This window comes from Astyanax mexicanus, chromosome 6, assembly GCF_023375975.1.
Source record: "Astyanax mexicanus isolate ESR-SI-001 chromosome 6, AstMex3_surface, whole genome shotgun sequence".
Lineage (NCBI taxonomy): Eukaryota > Metazoa > Chordata > Actinopteri > Characiformes > Acestrorhamphidae > Astyanax > Astyanax mexicanus.
The window spans coordinates 4059816-4080159 of record NC_064413.1 but is presented as its reverse complement, the minus strand read 5'-3'; the positions used below and the strand labels follow the sequence as shown (position 1 = coordinate 4080159).

Here is a 20344-nt window from a genome sequence, read left to right as displayed (position 1 = left end):
ATATATACAGGTGAAGCTTAGTTGGACTGGAGTTTAGAAAACTCAAGTTCTCTTGAGTCTCTGCACGGATCATCTTCTTACTAGACTACATACGTCTGCTATGTTCTTGCTGGAGTGTGTGTGTTTGTGGGGGATCTGTGTCAGATTCACTCTATCTGGATGGAGGAGAGATTTATCTGGTTTGGGGTTTTATTAAACGATGAGAAGCCGGAATGAAAACCAGCTGAAATGAAATATAAATGAGTAACTAGGCTATTTTTTTTTAATGCAACTCCAGTAAAGTATAAATAACCAAAATTTCTACTTAAGTACGTAACAAACCTCTGGATTTCACTCAAGTAATTGATTACTCCTTCACTCCTTCATTCTGTATGTTTTCTCTTACTTTTAATGTAGGCTACTGTATTACACAGTGTCATGCAGACAACTGTTTCTGCCTGCTTCAGCAGTTACTACTGCTGCTTCCCCTGCAATATTGGTTTCCGTTCTGCTTTTTTGGAGCAGCAACTTTTCAGCGAAAATAGACCAGCCTCAAAGCCACTATGTCCAGCAGTGTCAAGCATAGGCTTGACTATATTACCCAACCAAACCAGATCCTTCCAGAAGCCACGCAGAATCAGGATTTATTTATTTATACTCCAGGACATCATGGAAATCGGAGTGGTGTGTCTGCAGTGCTGGGTGCCAGTTTTAGAACTCTCATATGAAAACTTTATACACTCTTAAAATAAAGGTGCTGTAGTTGGTTATGTTAGCGATATACCACAGAAGAACCACTTTTGGTTTCCTGAAGAACCATGACTGTTAGAGAAATGTGTGAGGGAAACAAACATCTTTAGTTTTCAGGTCTTTAAATGCATGTAAGCTTGCACTTAATTTCTTTCATAACTACGGTACTATATTTATTATATTTATCATCAGTTTCAAAGGCCCTACAGTAGAACCCTGAAGAGCTTCAAAAGATATGCCAACCGAGGAAAACAGCTGAACAACAATAACCGTCCCTTTAATCAGGGATATTTTCTGTGATTTAAAGCATGAATTCAGCTGCAACTGGAAATATCTGCGCAAAACTGTGCTGTACTGTGGTGTATAGCATTCGTCTATGCGTGAAAAAACAAGCAACTGTGAAACTGAGAGAAAATAAAACATATTGGGCATAGCCAGAAAAAACTGTTAGTAATGTCCTGAAGAAGAAAGTCATCACTGGTGTACTAAATAACAGATATTGAACAGGAAGACCAAACAATACCACAACAGTTGATTAAAGAAACATTGTGACTGCTGTAAAGAAAAACCCTAAAAAAAACTGTTTGTGACATCAGCAACAACCTCCAGAGGGAAGGAGTGAAGGTATCACTATCTACTGTTCAGCTCATCTGTGAAAGGTAGTAGGTAGTGGAGGTAGTGTCATGGCTTAAGCATGCATGGCTTCTTCTGGGACAGGCTCATTAATCTTATTAATGAACTAAGGGTCTACAGAAGCATTTTGTCTGTCAAGTTAAAGAAAGATGTAACTAATCAGGAGATCCTTCATCATGCAGCAGGATAATAACCCAAAACCCAGTGCATGAAAAGGATCACAGAGAAGGAATCTGAACGTTTAGTGATGTCGGTGGATCAAAGACATGATGCAGTTATTGCAAGCGAAAGATTTGCAACAAAATATTAAATACAGTCTTGTTTTATATATATATATATATATATATATATATATATAATAGTTTTATTTAATTTACTTTACGTACGTTTTTTATCCGTTCCAATACTTTTGCTCATAAGAAAAAGGGGTGGGTTCAGACAGAAGGTGCTATCTTCTGAACTCTGTATCAGATTTAGGTGTACCTTGATACCTTGAAATAAAAGCTAAAATATTAATCAGTTGTTTCACATTTAAATTTTGTACATTTTTAAAGCTGTTTACCTCTCCACAGATTTCGTCACCTGAGGCTGAAGCAGAGGAAACTGAGGGACTACACCAGTGAGATGGTGGATCTCTCTAAGGTAGACGAAGCTTGAAACACTGAGAATAAATAAAGATGTGTTTAATTATTATTACTGTTATATTAATATTCATGGGCTGGTTTATTACATAAAATCCCATTAAAATACATTTGATTATTTTTAACGTGAAAATTGAAGGTATTGTATATCTGTTTCACCACCATCAGATGCAGATGATCATGTGTGACCTGAGCGCTAACTGGAACAATTCTTACCGTGAGCTGGAGCAGCGCATCATCTCTATGGAGCAGAAGCTGGATGAACTGGGCCAGTCCTTCCAGAGCACCTCCCAGCTGCTGAGCCAGGCCCTGCACCGCCGCCGACTCGACCACAGGTACCCTCAGCAGCTCTCAGCAGCTCAGATTATTAGAAAAGAGTGATCTATTTTGAGTGTTTATTTCTTTTATTGTTGATTATGATTATGGCTTCCAGCCAATGAAAACCCAAAAATCAGTGTCTCGGAAATTTAGAAAATAATATTATAAGACCAATTGGTACTTTTGGCAGTACTGTGGGCAGTGTGCCAAGTCCTGCTGGAAAATGAAATCTGCATCTCTATAAAAGTTGTCAGCAGCAGAGGGAAGCTGTAAGATATGAAGTGCTGTAAGATTTTGGGCGAAAACAAAACTGCACTGACTTTAGACTTGATAATAAAACACAGTGGATCAACACCAGCAGATGTCAGACATGACTCTCCAAACCATCACTGATTGGTGGAAACTTCACACTAGACCTCGAGCAGTTTGGACTGTGTGTCTCTCCACTCTTCCTCCAGACTATGGTCCTTTGATTTCCAGATGAAATGCACAATTTCAAAATTTCCTGATGATCAGTGATGATATGGAGAGACATGTCTCAACATCTGCTGGTGTGGATCCACTGTGTTTTATTAAGTCCAAGTCCAAAATCTTACAGCACTTCATGCTTCCAGCTGCTGACAACTTTTATGGAGATGCGGATTTCATTTTCCAGCAGGACTTGGCACACTGCCCACACTGTCTAAAGTACCAATTGGTGTTATAATATAATATTCTAATTTTCTGAGATGCTCATTTTTTCCTTTTCATTGGCTGTAAGACATAATCATCAAAATATAATATATATATCACATTTTGAACTGAATTACTGAAATAAAAGAACTTTTCAATGATATTGAATGATGTACTATAATGTCATACCTTCAGTAGCTACACTCCTCACCATTCCTACAAATGTAGTTTGAAGGACAGCTAGAACCTAAGGAAAGGTACAGTACAGTAATGCAGCTGAGAGGGCATAGCTCCCCCCCCGTGGAGCTTGGCCCGGTTCCAGTCCTCCGTGAGGGCAGAACTCACTGAAGCTGCACAATCAGTCACTTGTTGATGGTTTATAATGATTTTTATAGCGCTAGTCCCGGCAATAATGACATCACAGAAGGCTGCAGCATTTATGGTGTGAGCTGTGAGCAGCAGATGTTGCCAGAATTAAAGTGAGCCAAAAAATTATTTCCATGTCATTCATTCTACCACTGTGCTCGCAGTACACCACCATTCAAAAGTTTAAAACACTGTTTTTAGTCATGTGTATATATATATATATATATATATATATATATATATATATATATATTATTGTGCTTAGTTATTTATTGTATTATAATATATATATATATTAAATTATTATTTATATTTTTATAATTCATACAATTGTCTTTGATATCAGTCTTTGACATTGACCGGGAGATTTTTTTCCTACTCCTCCATGCAGAATTCTTTCACATTATCCTGAAATGATATCCTGAAAAAACAGGCTTTACCTTGCCATTCCAGAGCTATTCATTTCTGTCATTTGAGCCATTGTAATGTTTTGGGTCATTGTCATGTTTCAAGGCCCAATCACACTTCAGCTTCAATTTTAGCAACTGGACAAATGATCTCTCATCTCTGATATGATTTTTAACAAGAATTCTTAGTAGATTCTGTGATGGAGATCTCTCCAGCAATTATCTAAACTTTCTAATCCTTACATTATACTCTCTCAAACTACATGGATAACAGGACTCGCACGATTCGGCAATCTCCTGATCATAGACCACTCGGAGAAATGATTTTTTTGTTTTAGTGTCCAGTCTGCACTGATGTTTTAACGTGTGGAGAGGTCATGAAAGAGTAATGGAAATTTATTGGTTAAAAAAATGCATGATCCCTGCGCATACAGGTTTCTCCATTGGCACAAGCAGCGCTAAAATGAGGAGTGTGGCAGCCATGACAGTTTGGTTTAAATTCCCCACAGAGATAAACTGTTTACTGCGTAGAGTCCTATTTAGGTATGATGTAAGCACCAGGGGAAGGTAATTGTTGAGTTCACGTCTTACTAGACGTTCTTTCTTTTTCCGAACAGGTGACCTGGGGTGAATTTCCCTCTGAAGACGCCCCAGCGGACGCCACCGTCCTCTCCTTGTCCTCAGACGGCCGTCCGATCACAACTGCACGAGCCACTTACAGTGCAGTGTTAGTGGAAGTCTTCCATGATACACGCACAGGTTTCTGTTTCCACGGACCTCAAGAGCTGCACAGACTTTCTGCACAGAGAAAGATTAACTAACGTCCCTGTACCTCACTGAGGGGCGGGATAAGAAGAAGAAGAAGAAGAAGAAGAAGAAGAAGAAAAAAAAGAAGAAGGACAAATCTAATGTATTTATGACGATATTTATGTTTATCTGCGACACTGAAAACAAAGGGAAAAGTGGAGAACAGCTTCAGTGACCGTGGTTTTAAAGGTATGAAATCCTTTGGGGTTAAAATGAGGACTAATAGACTGTGTAATTAATTATGCAATTTTCAGTATTGCTTTAAAAAAAAAAAACGGTCAAAGTTTAAGTGCTGTTTTGAAACCAGTGGAATCGTAATATATCAATCGTAGTAAATTGGAGATACAATCCAGTCTGAATCCAGCTGATTCCTCTATTCCTGTATTGCCAGAACAAATGCACCTAATCAAACTCTGGTCAGGATCAATTTTATTGTCACTTTCTAGCATAGGAAAAGTGTTTTATTACGAATGAATCAAAACTTTCACTCATTTTTCCACATTTCAGCTTTTTCTACACAGTAAAAACACAAACACAGATCTCGGAGAACAACACTGTCCATCAGCTGTCCATCAATGTGTACAAAGAAAATTTTTAGCTGTGTTTAGCAGTCCAGCATAAAAAAAGTTTTTCTTCAGCTTTATTTTTTATGCAAATCAAGTAAAACATGTAGAAATAACATCCTCTTTCATACAGTGGTGCTTAAAAAGGTTTAAAGCATTTGAGAAAGAATTTAAGAAAGTTCTACAGTGCTGTGAAAAAAGGATTTTTACCCCCTACAGATTTCTTATGTTACTTTTCAGATTAACAAACACATTCAAATATCAGACAAATATACTCTGAGTAAATACAAAATGCAGTTTTAAATGATAATTTTAATATCATTAAGTGAAAAATTCTATTCAAACTTGAAAAATAACTTGGTTGTACCACCTTTGACAGAAACAACTGCAATCAAGTGTTGGGAATAAGTAGCAATGAGTCTTTCATATCTCTGCGGATGAATTTTTTTATTCTCTCTTCTTTACAGAATGGTTTTAATTCAGACATTCTGAAGAGTTTTCCAGCATAAACAACCTGGTTTATGATCATCCACCACGTCTCAATCAGACTTTGGCTAGAACACTCCAAACCTTCATTTTCTTTTTTTTTTTTTTTTTATTTGAGCCACTCCATGGTGGACTTGATTTTCTGATTCGGGTCATTGTCCTGCTGCATAACCCAAGTACGCCTAAGCTTAAGGTCACAAACTGATGGCCAGATATTTTCCTTTAGGATTTACAGCAACTTATCCAGGTTCTCAAGCAGCAAAGCAGCTCCAGACCATCATGCTACCAGCACCATGTTTGACTTTTAGTATGATGAGAGCCTTTGTGTTCTTTATTATTTTTATTATGTTCCAATAGATTCATTTTTTTTCACATAGAATCAGGTTGGTTTGGATAGATTTTTTAGATAGATTTTTTACCATTACTAAATGAAATTATTATTTAAAAACAGTTGTTTATATTTACTCAGTTTATCTTCGTCGTATATTAAAGTTTGTTTGATCACCTAAAACATTTAAGCACAAATTAAGCAAAAATAAATCTATATTGGGGCAAATACTTTTTTATTGCACTGTATGATTTGCATAAATTGAACCTAAACTTCTGATTTTCACACAAAATATTAGACATGATCCAAAATGATCTTTCTGTCTGACTGTGGATTGGTAGAGTCCAAAGATGGTTTAGTAGTAAACTTCTTCAACCTGATGAGCTTCATACCTCATTTGATCGAGCTAGGTCAATTTTTTTTTGTTGCAGAAATATAGAAAATTCCAAAGAGTTCAAGCCCCACTGTACTTTTGCAGGGCTTAAAAGTAACAGTAGTGTAACAGTTGGCTGCTTGGTTGATCTATAACCAGGCGTGTGAGTTATCCCCTCATTATTTCTTATTCAAGTAGTGAAATACACAGTGTAGAGTTGATTATAGGTCTGGTATTTTTACTGTCAACACTAAATCATTTTTATTACAGCTGTGAAGAAAAACTCCTTTTAAACAGAACAAATCAAGACGTTAACAATTTAGTTTCTCAGGGGGTATTGGGATAAATGTCTCTTTTATGGGGGGTTTTATCCTCTGTGATTTTATTCCTGTCCAGAACGACCATGTATGTGTTTTATTTCTCAGACGTCCTCTGAGAAAATTACAGGCTGATCTACTGTTTTCCGCTGAACTCCTTGGTCCTCCGGTAATTTTAGTCCCTTCCGGACACACATCTCTGAGTTACGTCTCCTCGCCTTTAATAAAACAGCTATTTGTCCATTGCCACGCACAGTAAATACACTTTAGGTGCATGTTTCCACGGAGATCCATGTAAAACACAACAGCGAGTGGAAATGGAGGAGCTACTGAACACGATGTCACGCGACCAAGAAAGCCAAAAAACTCACTGGTCCTCCTGTTTTTCCAATTGCCATCCGGATGCAGGGATTTTATCACTGAGTAGAAGTGTAAAATATATTCTGAGAAACGAATCCCGTCCGGATAGAGCTAAAGATGTGAAATATTAGCCTCAAACATTTGATAAAAACACCAAAAAAAGCCAAAAGCAGGTCTAGAACATCATCAGGGGGCTCCAAGTGTTTCCAAGTGGACTAAGGCTTTGCCACTATGATCAGAGGATCGCTGGTTCGAATCCTGGATCATGCTGCTTGCTTTCAGCACCTCTTATGTTCAAATCATTACTAAGAACATAGACAGCTCTGAGACAAAAACTAAAAGACCACTTTAATTTCTGAATCAGTTTCTCTGATTTTACTATTTATAGGTTTATGTTTAAGTAAAATGAATATTGTTGTTTTATTCTATAAACTATGAACATTTCTCCCAAATTCCAAATAAAAATATTCTCATTTAGCGCATTTATTTGCAGAAAATGAGAAATGGCTGAAATAAAAAAGATGCAGAGCTTTCAAACCTCAAATAATGCAAAGAAAACAAGTTCATATTCATAAAGTTTTAAGAGTTCAGAAATCAATATTTGGTGGAATAACCCTGGTGGTTTTTAATCACAGTTTTCTTCATGCATCATGGCATCATGTTCTTCTCCTCCAGTCTTACACACTGCTTTTGGATAACTTTATTCCTTTACTCCTGGTGAAATATTCAAGCAGTTTGTTTGGTTTGATGGCTTGTGATCATCCATCTTGCTCTTGATTATATTCCAGAGGTTATCATTTTTAAGCGCTCTCTTATTTTTTTCCCAGAGCTGTATATGGGAACTGAAAATACAGTAAAATTAGAACAAATGTTACTAGAATAGTCTAAAGAGAGGAGTAAGGAGAAGGGTAGGCCATATCATCTGGCAAACATGGTGGAGGTAGTATTATGGAATGGGTAGGTATTAAATGGCTGCCAATGTAACTGGAAGTTTCCATATTTCTCATGTGTCTACTTGGGTTTCTCTTGAGGGGTTCTGGTTTCGAAGCTTTAAATGGACAACAACCAAAAGCAAAAAAGGACATTTTTTATGGAAAAAGAACTAAACTGAACATTAATCATACCAGCAGGAACTGAAGACAGCTACAGTTAAAGAACCTGCTGATGTTTTTGACTCTAAGCAGTGACGTTTTTGCAAACGTTTATTTAAAAATGACAATTTCATGTATAATTATGTAAGTAAGTTGGCAAATTATTCTTGCGCCCTCAACAAATGAAGGGCTGTGTATAGAAAATGGGTAACACTTTACTTGGATGGTCCACTTGATGGCCTTGTTGGCACTCAACTAATATTCAACTACATGTCTATTAAATGTAACTGAACTGAAAGGTGAAAGTAAATGATTCTCTATTGAGTATAACCCTACATTCAACTCTAATCCAAACGCTTATCTTAATATTTTAGGATTGGGTTTAGGGTTAGATTTTAAGATTGGGTTAAGGTTAGGGTGAGGTGTAGGGTTAGACTTTAAGATTAGGTTAAGGTTAGGGTGAGGTGTAGGGTTTGGTTTTAAGATTAGGTTAAGGTTAGGGTTAGGTGTAGGGTTAGATTTTAGAGTTGATTAAGGGTTAAGGTTAGGGTTAGGTGTAGGGTTAGATTTTATGGTTGATTAAGGGTTAAGGTTAGGGTTAGGTGTAGGGTTAGATTTTATGGTTGATTAAGGGTTAAGGTTAGGGTTAGGTGTAGGGTTTGATTTTATGGTTGATTAAGGGTTAAGGTTAGGGTTAGGTGTAGGGTTAGATTTTAGGGTTGATTAAGGGTTAAGGTTAGGGTTAGGTATAGGTTTAGGTTCTTATTTTGAATAATTTACATTCAACATATAGGATTAACTTACATTTAATGGACATTCAATTCAGTGTTAGTTGAATGTCAGTTGAGCATCAACAGGGCCATAAAGTGGACCATCCAAGTAAAGTGTTACCAGAAAATGTTGTTTTTCTGACAGTCGATTTGGATGTAAATAAAATTTAAGATGAAAGTCTGCACTCTGAGATCACCTTCATTGTGTCATGCACCAAACATTCCTATATATAGTTAGTAGATTACATTAGATTATGCAACAGATGTGACTCAGTAATCATATTCCTTCTTTCAGGAAGTGAACATAAAGAAAATTTATATATATATATAAACACTAGTGCATCTAGTGCATTATATAAATGTATTAAACACAGTGATCTATTTTAAACATTTATTTATTTTATTGTACTGATGATTATGGCTTACAGCCAATGAAAACCCAAAAATCAGTGTCTCAGAAAATTTGAATATTATAAAAGACCAACTGGTACTTTTGGCAGTGTGGGCAGTGTGCCAAGTCCTGCTGGATGTCATGTTACAAATGAACTCTAACAAACGAACAACTTCTTTTGCTTTTTAAATTGGCAGTCACTTCTCAAAATTACTTCATTTTTAATTACATCAATCAGTTTTTTGTTGTTAAATGTTATTATAAGAGCAGCAGTTAGCCGGAACTGTTATTCTACGTTTTTCTTTGTTGTTTTATTTTATTTAATTTTTTTTTGTGTTCCTAAGTTTTCTTTATTTTCAAATCTATTATAGACAAATTGTTAAAAAAAAAAAAAAAGTAGAGGGTCTTAAATGTCGCTATATATATATTTGGCAACACTGGCTGCAAAAGACTTGAGGCTGGGAAGGAGATTCACCTTCCAGCAAGACGATGACCCTAAACATACAGCTAGAGCTATTTGTTAGAATGACCCAGTCAAAATCCTAAAGACCTAAATCCTATTGAGCTTGAGTCTTTCTGGAAAGACATGGAAAGACATGAAAATAGATAGTGCTGTTCTTAGACGCTTCCCATCTAACCTGGCTGAGCTTGAGCTGTTTTGTAAAGAATAAACGGACAATAATCTCTAAAGCTGGTAGAGACAAACCCCAAAAGACTTGCAGCTATAATGGCAGCGAATGGTGGTTCAACTAAGTACTTTCCAGGTTTTAATTTAATAAAAATTTTGAAAAGCATGTATACTTTCCGTTTCATAATTGTTTACAATTGTGTGCTACTTTGTTTTGGTATATCACTACTAAAATCTCAATAAAATACATTTAAGTTTGTGGTTTTTAACATGAAAAAAGTGAAAAAGTTCAGGGGGTATGAATTATTTTGGGTTGCCATTGTATGTAAAGATGATTGTTAGATAATTAATTAGATATTAACACACGTTAAATACTTTCTACCATTTAATAATATATTAAGACAAAGATGTTTTTAGTCATTTCAATTTAACCGACTGAAAATGAAAGTTTAACTGACTATTAGCCACAGAATAAAAAATGTTTCTTTAGAATCTGATTAATAATTCAATTTAATGTGTAAAGAAAAGGCATCAACTAGCTTTACAGATTTGAAAAGTTCACATTTCAACAAACACCAAGCAAACGAGAGGCAACAAAGTTGAAACTCCTGTAAAAAGAAGATCTCAAGCACATTGGTAACAAAAAACAAACAAACAAACAAACAAAAAAAATCTCTTTACTGCTCAACCCTACTTTACTCTCAAGCCGACTAAAACTGAGGTAGTGTTCTTTGTAGCTTGGGAGACATCGCCCTCAAGTGGGTAAGTATGTTCACTGCGCTGCTACAAATGCAGCATTTCCTGAGATAACCATGTTAAATCCTTGTATCTTTAGTAATAATAAAGGTTTGCAAACTTATTGATTACAATCAAAAGCTTAAGACGTGTTCACGTCTATCAAAACCACCTTCCAATCTAATGCAGGAATTGAAGTCTCTGAAATATTGAATGCTAATAAGTTTTAAAGCCTGTGCTCAGATTTGGACACTGAAGACCAACATTAGTGTACAGAAATGTATTCTTAACATTACTGGTTAACAGTAGGCCTGTCACGATTATCACAATATCAACTTTTTGTCCAATAAATGGACATGACCTCAATAATATACGTTCACATCTACTAGTGCATCTCAAAAAATTAGTATATCATTGAAAAGTTACTTTATTTCAGTAATTCAGTTCAAAATGTGAAACTCATATTATATAGATGTATTAAACACAGAGTGATCTATTCTAAGTCCTGCTGGAAAATGAATTCTTTCGCATCTCCATAAAAGTTGTCAGTAGCAGAGGGAAGAAGCATGAAGTGCTGTAAGATTTTGTGGGAAAACTCTACACTCTGCACTCTGACTTTAGACTTGATAATAAAACACAGTGGATCAACACCAGCAGATGACAGACATGTCTCTCCAAACCATCACTGATCATCAGTAAATTTTACATTTCATTTGGAAGCGTGGAGAGACACACAGTTCAAACTGCTCGAGGTCTAGTGTGTGAAGTTTCCACCAATCAGTGATGGTTTGGAGAGACACATCTCAACATCTGCTGGTGTTGATCCACTGTGTTACATTAAGTCCAAAGTCATTTTCGGATTTCATTTTCCAGCAGGACTTGGCACACTGCCCACACAGCCAAAAGTACCAATTGGTCTTATATAATATTCTAATTTTCTGAGACACTGATTTTTTGGGTTTTCATTGGCTGTAAGCCACGAATCATCATCCACAATAAAAGAAATAAACGCTTTAAATAGATCACTCTGTGTTTGATACATCTATATAATATATATTAAGTTTCACATTTTGAACTGAATTACTGAAATAATCTAACTTTTTAATGATTTTTGCATTTTTTGAGATGCACTACAACAATAAACAACAGTATTTTTTTTTTATTACAATTTTTTTAATACAATACCAGACCAATGTTTCAATAACTGCAACTCCATCCACACAGTGTGAATTGACTGCAGTAAATGAAGAAGAAAAGTATATAACTCACAATCTATGATTAACAACAAATGCTGTTGTGTTTAAAAGGGCTTAATTGCTTTGTTACGCTATCCTATCATCATTATGTCTGTGGCATTTAAATGATCTTAAAATGACAATAGTATTGTTTGTCACAATAATTTTTGGAACAATACATCGCCCACAAAATAAATCTTATCGTGACAGGCCTAGTTAACAGTATAGGTTTTTTTTTTATTATTGAGAAATTAGAAGGTTGTCCTACAGGATTGTGATGTTTTTGGAGCAACCCTGTCAAGATTTCTAGATTAACCACATCACCAATATCACCAATATATAACCAATGGAAAATACCCAGCATTCTCTCCCTTCCTAAAACCAGTTAAGAAAAGTTTACACAAACATTAAAGAAGACTTTTTTATATAATTTAGTGGCTGCTTTAACCAGAATATTCAGAATTATTTCTTTACTACGGTAGTGTTTCTTAAACCCAGCAATGTGCCTCTTAACCCTGCACACATTATTAGTTGTCTACCTGTTTACAACACATCTGATTTAACTAATCAATCACTTACTTAACAAGCTCTCTTAAAGGCAGGGAAACCTCAAAAATGTGCAAAGCAGAGGGGATGCCAGGACCAGGATTTATATAAAAAAAAGAACAAGTTTTAATGTTTTAAATGTTGTTAGGAACACTACACAAATCAGACCCACCACCAACGTGATAAAAAAAAAATAATTATAAACCTCTTTATCTTTTAATCTTTCACTATGTTCTTCATGTCTTCATGTTAGCTGTTCTTGGCTAAATCAGACGCCAGGGAGCCTTTTTTTGAGCGTTTGCATGATTTCGAGTTTTTAAGCATGTGCCACAGTAGAGCAGACGACCTTGAGAAGCCCTGCCCGCAGTCGCAGCTAAACAAGTTCCTGCAGTCCCGCCTCACGAGCTTTTTCGTGTTGGACTGCACGGATTTTAGGCGCACCTTGTGCTTGTGGCAGGCCAACTGATGGGTTCCGTGGAACGTCTGTCCGCAAGCGGCGCACACATAGCGCACGGCCTCGGCGTGCTGCACCTGGTGCCGCAGTAAATGCAGCCGCTGCTCGAAAGTCCTGCCGCACTGGCATTTGTGCAAACGTGGCCCGCGGTGCTGGTACCTGTGCCGGATGCCCAGCGAGGGCTGCCGGGCGATGATGCCGCAGTGCCGGCAGTGGAACATGGTCTTGGAGCGCCAATTCTGACGCATCCGCTTATGAAGAGCGAGATCCTGGCTTTGATTCACAAACATGGTGACTATGCTCAGAGAGTCCTGGGAAAGTGGGGAAGACTGGTCTGGGGAAATGGATGGGGTGCAAGGATCTAGATGGTTAATAATGCTGGGTTGAAGAAGGGCTGCTTTTTGGGTTGGAGGGGATGCTGAACTTCTGACAGGAGGAGGGGCAAGAGCAGGAGGAGGTAGAGGAGCAGAAGCAGAAGAAGGTTTAGGTAAAGGGACCACAAATGGTCTAACAAGTCCTGGAAGTTTGTGGCTTGTGGAAGGTAGTGTCCTCACCCTACCGGCCGAGACAAAAGTGGGTGTAGGAAACTGGACGGGAGTAGGCGAGAAGGATACACTAACTTTATTGGAATTTGAAGGATAAGAAGGGATACGAAGAGCAACTTTGGACTGATTACATCCTTGGGCTGAGCTCCCAGAAACCAGAGTCTCAGGGACAACAGAATTAGCAGCAAGAACCTGCTGAACTTGGGATGGGACGCCACCTTGGAAAACAATCTCAGTTTGATTCGGTTTTGTGCCGGCTGGCGAGGCAGATGGGATGATCACCTGCATCTGCCCTGATTTTGTCCAAGTCACCGTAGACAAAGGATTCACTGAGGCCTGCCCTCCATTTAAGGCTACACTCGCCACATTGCGGCCAGCGTTGTTTGGTGTTGATGGTGTTGATGGCACAGGCACTGTTTGGGTAGGGCACGGATTGTTGGGCAGCAGATTCTGAGACGCATCAACGATCTTGATGACGTTGTTGGAGACGATGAAGTTAAAAGCGGAGGGAACAGAGGTGCTAGTCTGACTGCCACCATTGTTGAGGGGTTGGTTTGAAGACCCCGGAACAGCGGGCGGTCGTATAAATTTCACATACATTGTAGGTGGATTTTTAACATTGCTTTTAGTAGTCTTTGCGGGAGTCGCATTTGGGAGCGCAGGCAACTTGAGCTGGCAGCAAGCGTGCATTGCAAAACTGTTCTGGTTGGGAAACACCTGGACGCATGTGGAGCAGACGTATTTGGTTAAGGGGTGCTTCTCAGACTGGTGTTTCAGCAGCAACTGTTCGCTATCACACACTTCACGACATATGTAGCAGGTCTTCTGCCTGCTCAAACAGGCGCAGGGAACTTTGAGAAGACCACAGGAATAACAAATGTGAATGTCTTTAGATGAACTGGATTTAGGTGCTGCTGCACTGGGATTTACAGAATTGATTGGTTTCACTGTAGACGTGCACGATTGAGGACCTGCACTTGTAGACTTGCACGATTGCGGACCTGCACTTGTGGACGTGCAAGATTGCCGACCTGCACTTGTAAATGTGCCCGATTGAGAACCTGCACTGACTTTTACAGAATTTACCAGTGTACCGCTTGATGGCAAGTTGGTGAGTTTTGTAACTGCTTTGACCGGTTCAAATTGCTTATCGTAAGTGTTAGTTGTACAAATCGATCTAATGTCGACAATCCTGGGCTGAAGTTCTCTTGTGGAACTTTCCTCCAGGGAGTCACTCTTCTTGTCTTCCATGGAAACGCCAGATCTTATGTCGACAATCCTGGGGTGAAATTCTCTCGTAGAACTTTCCTGCAGGGAGTCACTCTTCTTGTCTTCCATGGAAACGCCAGATCTTATGTCGACAATCCTGGGCTGAAGTTCTCTCATGGAACTTTCCTGCAGGGAGTCACTCTTCTGGTCTTCCATGGAAACGCCAGATCTTATGTCGACAATCCTGGGCTGAAGTTCTCTCGTGGAACTCCCCTCCAGGGATTCACTCCTCCTGTCATCTGTGGAAACGCCAGAGGCTCCATCAGTTTCTGTGCTTGAATCCTCAACAGGGGAGCGTAAAGAAATGTGTAGGTTTGTGTTGTCACTTTCCACTTTGATTTCAGTGTTTTCCTCTTTCTTTATGTTTTCTAGATCTTCTTCAATGGGTGCACACTCCCAAAAGCTGTCCTCAACACTGTCCTCCTCTTTGATACTAATTTCCTTCTGTTCTGGCTCCAACTTAACGGAGACTGAATCAGGCATTGAAGACATTGTGTGGTTAGACTTAGTGGTTTCTTCTTGTTCTTCTGTTTTAGAAGGTTTATCTCCACGAACCTGTGTTTTAATGACCTTCTCATATGCTGCCTGCAGTACGACCCTGCCTGTGTTGGTGACTCCTTCCGTCTGAGGCATAGCGCGAAGCACCACAATTTCAACGTTGTCTTGCTCCTCACACTCTGAGTCATCAGTGCTTGATTCAACATTATCCAACCCACTTACAGGTTCAGTGTTCTCCCTTTGTTCCCTGGTGGAACTGAGAGAGTGATGTGCAAGTCTTTGATTTGAGACAGCTGGCTCTACAACGCAGTTCAGGCTACTGTAATTATGATCTTTGGGAAGATCCTCCTTTGGGGACTTTGACTTTGTAATGCTGCTGCTTAGAGTTCGACGCACCTTGCACTTGCCACAAGAATGCATCATAAAGGTTTTCTGGTTGGGAAACACCTGGAGGCACGACAAGCAAGTGTAGTTGCTAAAGATGATGTTGTCATTAAGTGCGGTGATTTTTATAGAGCTCGATGCTGTGCAGTCTGATGTTCTTGGATCTGTTACAGCACAGGCGTTTTCAGGACTAACGGAATCCTCATTAGTGTTAAAACGAACTCGTCGCTTTTTGACGGCCCTGGACCGAAGTAATCTTAAGGAACCTTCGTCTGAGAAGTCACTGTCGTAGTCCGTGGACATGTCAAAGGCTGAATCCGTGTCAGAGCTGATGTCTTTCAAAGGCGAGTACAATGAACTTCGCTGTGAAGAGTCACTTTCCTCCTTGACGTCGACGTTTTCCACACCTGCCTTTTCTGAATCGTCCTCAACGGGCGCACACTCCAATACGTCGTTCTCGCTGTCGTCCTCCAATTTTATATCTAGTTCCAGCTGCTCTGGCTCCAACTTTGGTAGAACTGAGACAGACAGTGAGGGCATTTCCTCCTCCTGCGCCCGTCCTTCACATGATGTTACATTCCTGTCTGCCTTTGATGCTTCTTCTCTTTGAGCCAAAGAGCGAAGCACCAAAACTTCCACCTTCTCTTCAAGCACATTAACAGAGTTGAAGTCTGATCCTCCAGTGTTTGGTCTATTATTAAACACGGGTAAAGGTTCACTGTTGATGTTTGCATCACTCTCATTTTGTTCTCTGCTGGAACTGCGTGAAACGCATGAACTGATTACATTACTGTCTTTCACGCGACAGTAATTATGATCAGACAGCTGACCCTCCTTTGAGAACGTCGTGGAGATGCTCTCTGTTGCCCACTGAAGCTTCCCCAACTGAACCTCTTCCTCTTCGTCCTTCACACACTTTACTTCCACCTCCTCGGTCTTAACCATCACCTCCTCCACCTCCACCTCCAGCCACAGAGGCTTCTGTGCCTCCGTCTGAAGAGGTTTGATGTCCTCATTAGTTGGCTCGACTTTCCTACCTTCAACATGCTGCCCCATGTGCTGGTTCATGTGCCACGTGCTCCAGAACATGATCTTGCAGCTTTCACAGTAGAGGTGGTAGTTCGGATGGGCATTTTCCAGGTGCAAGGCCAGGGAGATCGCTCGAGTGAAGGTCACCTGACACAAGTGGCAGCGCACCTCTCCCTTGTGCACACTGAAGTGCTCAATGAGGTTGTTGAGGAAGGTGAAGGTCTCGCCGCACACGCAGCACACGCAGTCTTCACAGCTTCCACGCAGCCCATGTCCAGGGATAAATTCGTCGTCCTCACTGGAATCCCCTTGGAGACTGTAATGATTTGAGACTGTCCAGGTAATAGTGCCCTGAAAAAACGAGAGAATCAAAAAACGAAAACACAGATCAGATAATTTAATCAGATTAAATTATGAACAGTATTGGTCTTCAATAAATAAATAAATAAATAGAAGGAGGAGTCATGCATGAAAGTCATGCATGTACGACCATGCAATTTTAATTACCTACAGGGTATGATTTAGAAATCCCTACACCTGTATTAGTGCATTCAAAAAAAATTATATCATTGAAAATTTCCTTTTTTTATTTCAGCAATTTAGTTACAAATGTGAAACTTATATATATTATATATATATGTATAACACACAGAGTGATCTATTTGAAGCGTTTATTTATGTTGGTTATGGTTTGATTTGATTATGGCTGACAACCAATTAATTATACCAATTATATAAGCCCAATTATATATAAAATATATATGTAAAATTATATAAGCCCTACCTTTTTTAACCTTATTAAATTACATATTGCATACTTTTTACTAGGCTGTCTATCATTTTATATGAGCTATTTGTGCCATATATGCACCAAATAAAAGTATAAGCTAGGTGGACCTAATTAATAAAGGCTGCACAGAGGAAGAGGATTGGATTTAGCCTCCCCAGCTACACCTCCAGATGCAGGAAAAGAGCCACCTGCATCAGGAAGGATCCCACCCACCCATGCCAACATTTTTGAATATCGTGAACGATATTATACCCTAAAATATAGTGCTACATCATCCTCCCCTAATAATCACATCAGGGTTGGCTGTTCTCAACAAAAGAAAAATTGTATATCTACTAGAGACAGATTATATCTGTACAGTAACATTTATTGTACTTTAATCCTGGATATATGGAGATATTTGGGGTGCATTATTATGAGTATCATGGCATTCTGGATCATTTACTTCTGTTACAAAGCTGATAAAATTCTTGTATTTTTTGATATCTCAGTTAGGGGTGTGCCATATCATATTGTATGCAATAATAAAATTACATTCTTATTTTGTTGCAGTAGAATATTCTTGAGTATACTTTTTTTATTCCGTGTTTTGTCACATTGACAAGAGTATTGTTACTGCGAAAATACCATAAAATGTTGTAATATTATTTTAGGGCCAAATCGCCCAATCCTAACCAGGACAATTTCATATTTAAAACAACACTTTACTCGCACTGAGACACTTACTGCTACCATGTTACTGCTCTTTATTCATAAGCATCCAGGATGCTACAGCAAAACTTGCACTCTAGACTTTTCGTACTTCTCTTTTATATACATTTTGTGTACTCATCTTCCATTTTATACCATTTTATTTTCTTATTTAAACAATAAGGACCGTGAGAATACAATTTTGTTCCACCTCATGTACCACATGTGATGTGAATGACAGTAAAGCCTCCTTAAATCCTTAACCCTTTCAGACCTTAAGTCAATTACTATGGACATCATGTAGTTTCTAATTTTATTTCTTATTATTTTGTTCCACACAACACTAACTGAGACCGGTTGTCCATCAGAATAGACCATAAACCAGCCAATGAAACAGTAGCTTAGCCCCGCCCACTGCACGATTTTATATGCCACACCTAACTGAGATATTCAAAAATACAATAATTTTATCAGATTTGTAACAGAAGTCAATGATCCAGAATGTGATGATACTAATACTATTAATGCACTCCAAATATCCAGGATTAAAGTAAAATAAATTATATTGGACAGATATAATCTGTCTATAGTAAATATATAATGGGAAATGAGAACAGTGTGATTTTTTTTTTTTTCGAAAAAATAATAAATAAAAAATAAAAAAATAAGTACCACCCTGATGTGATAATTAGGGGTGGGTGAAATGCCACTATATTTCACTGTATGATATACAGTGACGTTGACAATATTCAAAAATGTTGGGGATATTATTGCGTACAATACGATATGGCGCACCCTTAACTCAGACTGTGATTTAAGTCACTTTTTTTTTTTTTTTTACAATTTTAGTTAACTGGATTTATTTTAATATAGATTTTATATTAGGATAGAAGTGCCTTTTTGTGTGCATTACAGACAGAAGCAACATTTAAATACTTTTCTATAAAAGGAACATAATTCAGGTCTGAAAGGGTTAAGATATTATATGTTTTATTCTAAATAAATGATAATGTTTACACATTTGCATGCAGTATAATCATTATTATGATTTAACTTGTGTTAAGTCCACTCACTTGAGTCTGCTGGGTCATGTTGGGCAGGTCCTGTTCAGCAGCAGCACTGAGCTCAGGCACAGTCTCCCCACAGCACAGCACAGTTCACTACTGAGTGAGTTTAGGTCACATGGCAGCTGAAACAGAGAGATATACAGAAACACAGAGTGAATTTTACACTCTCGCGCTCAGCAGAGAGGCGGGAAACTCGAGTTTAGAGACTCTGAGGTGCTGAAACACCGCTAGGGCTGGAGAAACGCTTTAAAACTCGAGCAGAAAGGAAGAAAACAGGCATTGCTTACAGCGTGTCCTCCTCCCGGCTCCCGTCCGTCCGTCCCTCCGCTCAGCTCAGAACAGCAGAACACAAATCAAACTCCGGGTTTAGTTTAGTTTAAATAGTTTTCAGCCGCTGGGATTCAGCCTGCAGCCTGCGGGAGGTGGGCTTCAGGGCGTGGAGTCGCCCACCACCTGTTTTAAACTTTTAACAGCGAGAGAAACACGCGCGCGGAACCAAAGCGCGCGCCCGCTGTTTCCCCCGTTACCTGATCACGCGCTCAGGTGTGCGCGCTGCAGCTTTGCCTTTCACAGCAGCTCCTGAAACCCCGCTGCCTGCAGTCCCACACTCAGTTTACCTGCAGCTCCTAAACCCCCATTACTGCTCCTCTTTATTCACATCATCCCCCTCAACTACTGCGCATGCGCCGCATTCCCTCACCCATTTCTGCGCATGTGCGAGTCCGTCTCTTAATTCGGTCTTGTTTTCACGAGGATGCAATCAGTAGTTCCGCTTGGACGCAAACAAAATCATTCAAAAGGTAGGCCACGCCTCTTCTCCTCATTCAGTGTGTTGTCTTTATTTTTATGATTTTTTTAACATTATAAATTTAATATTGAAGACTATATAAAAAAGTTTTACAGAAGCACGTATGCATAATTATTTGTTATTTATTTATTTATTTATTTTTTAAAGTCAGAGTATGGCCGCTATCCAATAGGCTGGTCATTGGTCATTTGCGAATGATACACAATAATACTGGCATGTTAAGACCATTTAAATGCCATTAATATAATAATAACATAATATCACTAGAGCCGGGTATCACTTTAAAATTTTCGATACTGTTACCCAAACAATACTTTTTTCGATACCTTTTTCTAAATTGTAACCAAAAATATAATATAATATAAATATATATTCTCACAACATATTTATGTAACAGCCATCATGAGTAATCTT

The 20344-nt window shown here is 38.6% G+C and overlaps 2 protein-coding genes across 3 annotated transcripts in view; one reads left to right on the top strand and one right to left on the bottom strand.

Moving 5' to 3' along the window:
- kcnn4 (potassium intermediate/small conductance calcium-activated channel, subfamily N, member 4) overlaps positions 1-8297 on the top strand; it is a 54985-nt gene extending 46688 nt beyond the window's left edge. Inside the window, exons 7-9 of the mRNA XM_022674255.2 lie at positions 1935-2004; positions 2172-2338; positions 4384-8297. Of these exons, the coding sequence (XP_022529976.2) occupies positions 1935-2004; positions 2172-2338; positions 4384-4387 (241 nt within the window). The 3' untranslated portion in view covers positions 4388-8297. The remainder of the gene's footprint in view (positions 1-1934; positions 2005-2171; positions 2339-4383) is intronic.
- Positions 8298-12257: 3960 nt separating this feature from the next.
- Positions 12258-19807, bottom strand: si:dkey-79d12.4 (uncharacterized). Of its 2 annotated transcripts, XM_049480168.1 has the most exons (4): positions 19410-19807; positions 19129-19244; positions 14427-16926; positions 12258-14396 (listed from the first exon to the last, which is right to left on the bottom strand). In XM_049480168.1, exons 2-4 carry the CDS (start codon positions 19144-19146, stop codon positions 12646-12648), a joined length of 4269 nt encoding a protein of 1422 aa, XP_049336125.1. In that variant the 5' UTR covers positions 19147-19244; positions 19410-19807; the 3' UTR covers positions 12258-12645. The 2 variants fall into 2 exon arrangements, with proteins under 2 accessions (XP_049336125.1, XP_049336124.1); XM_049480167.1 differs by having other exon boundaries at positions 12258-16926.
- Positions 19808-20344: the final 537 nt, after the last annotated feature.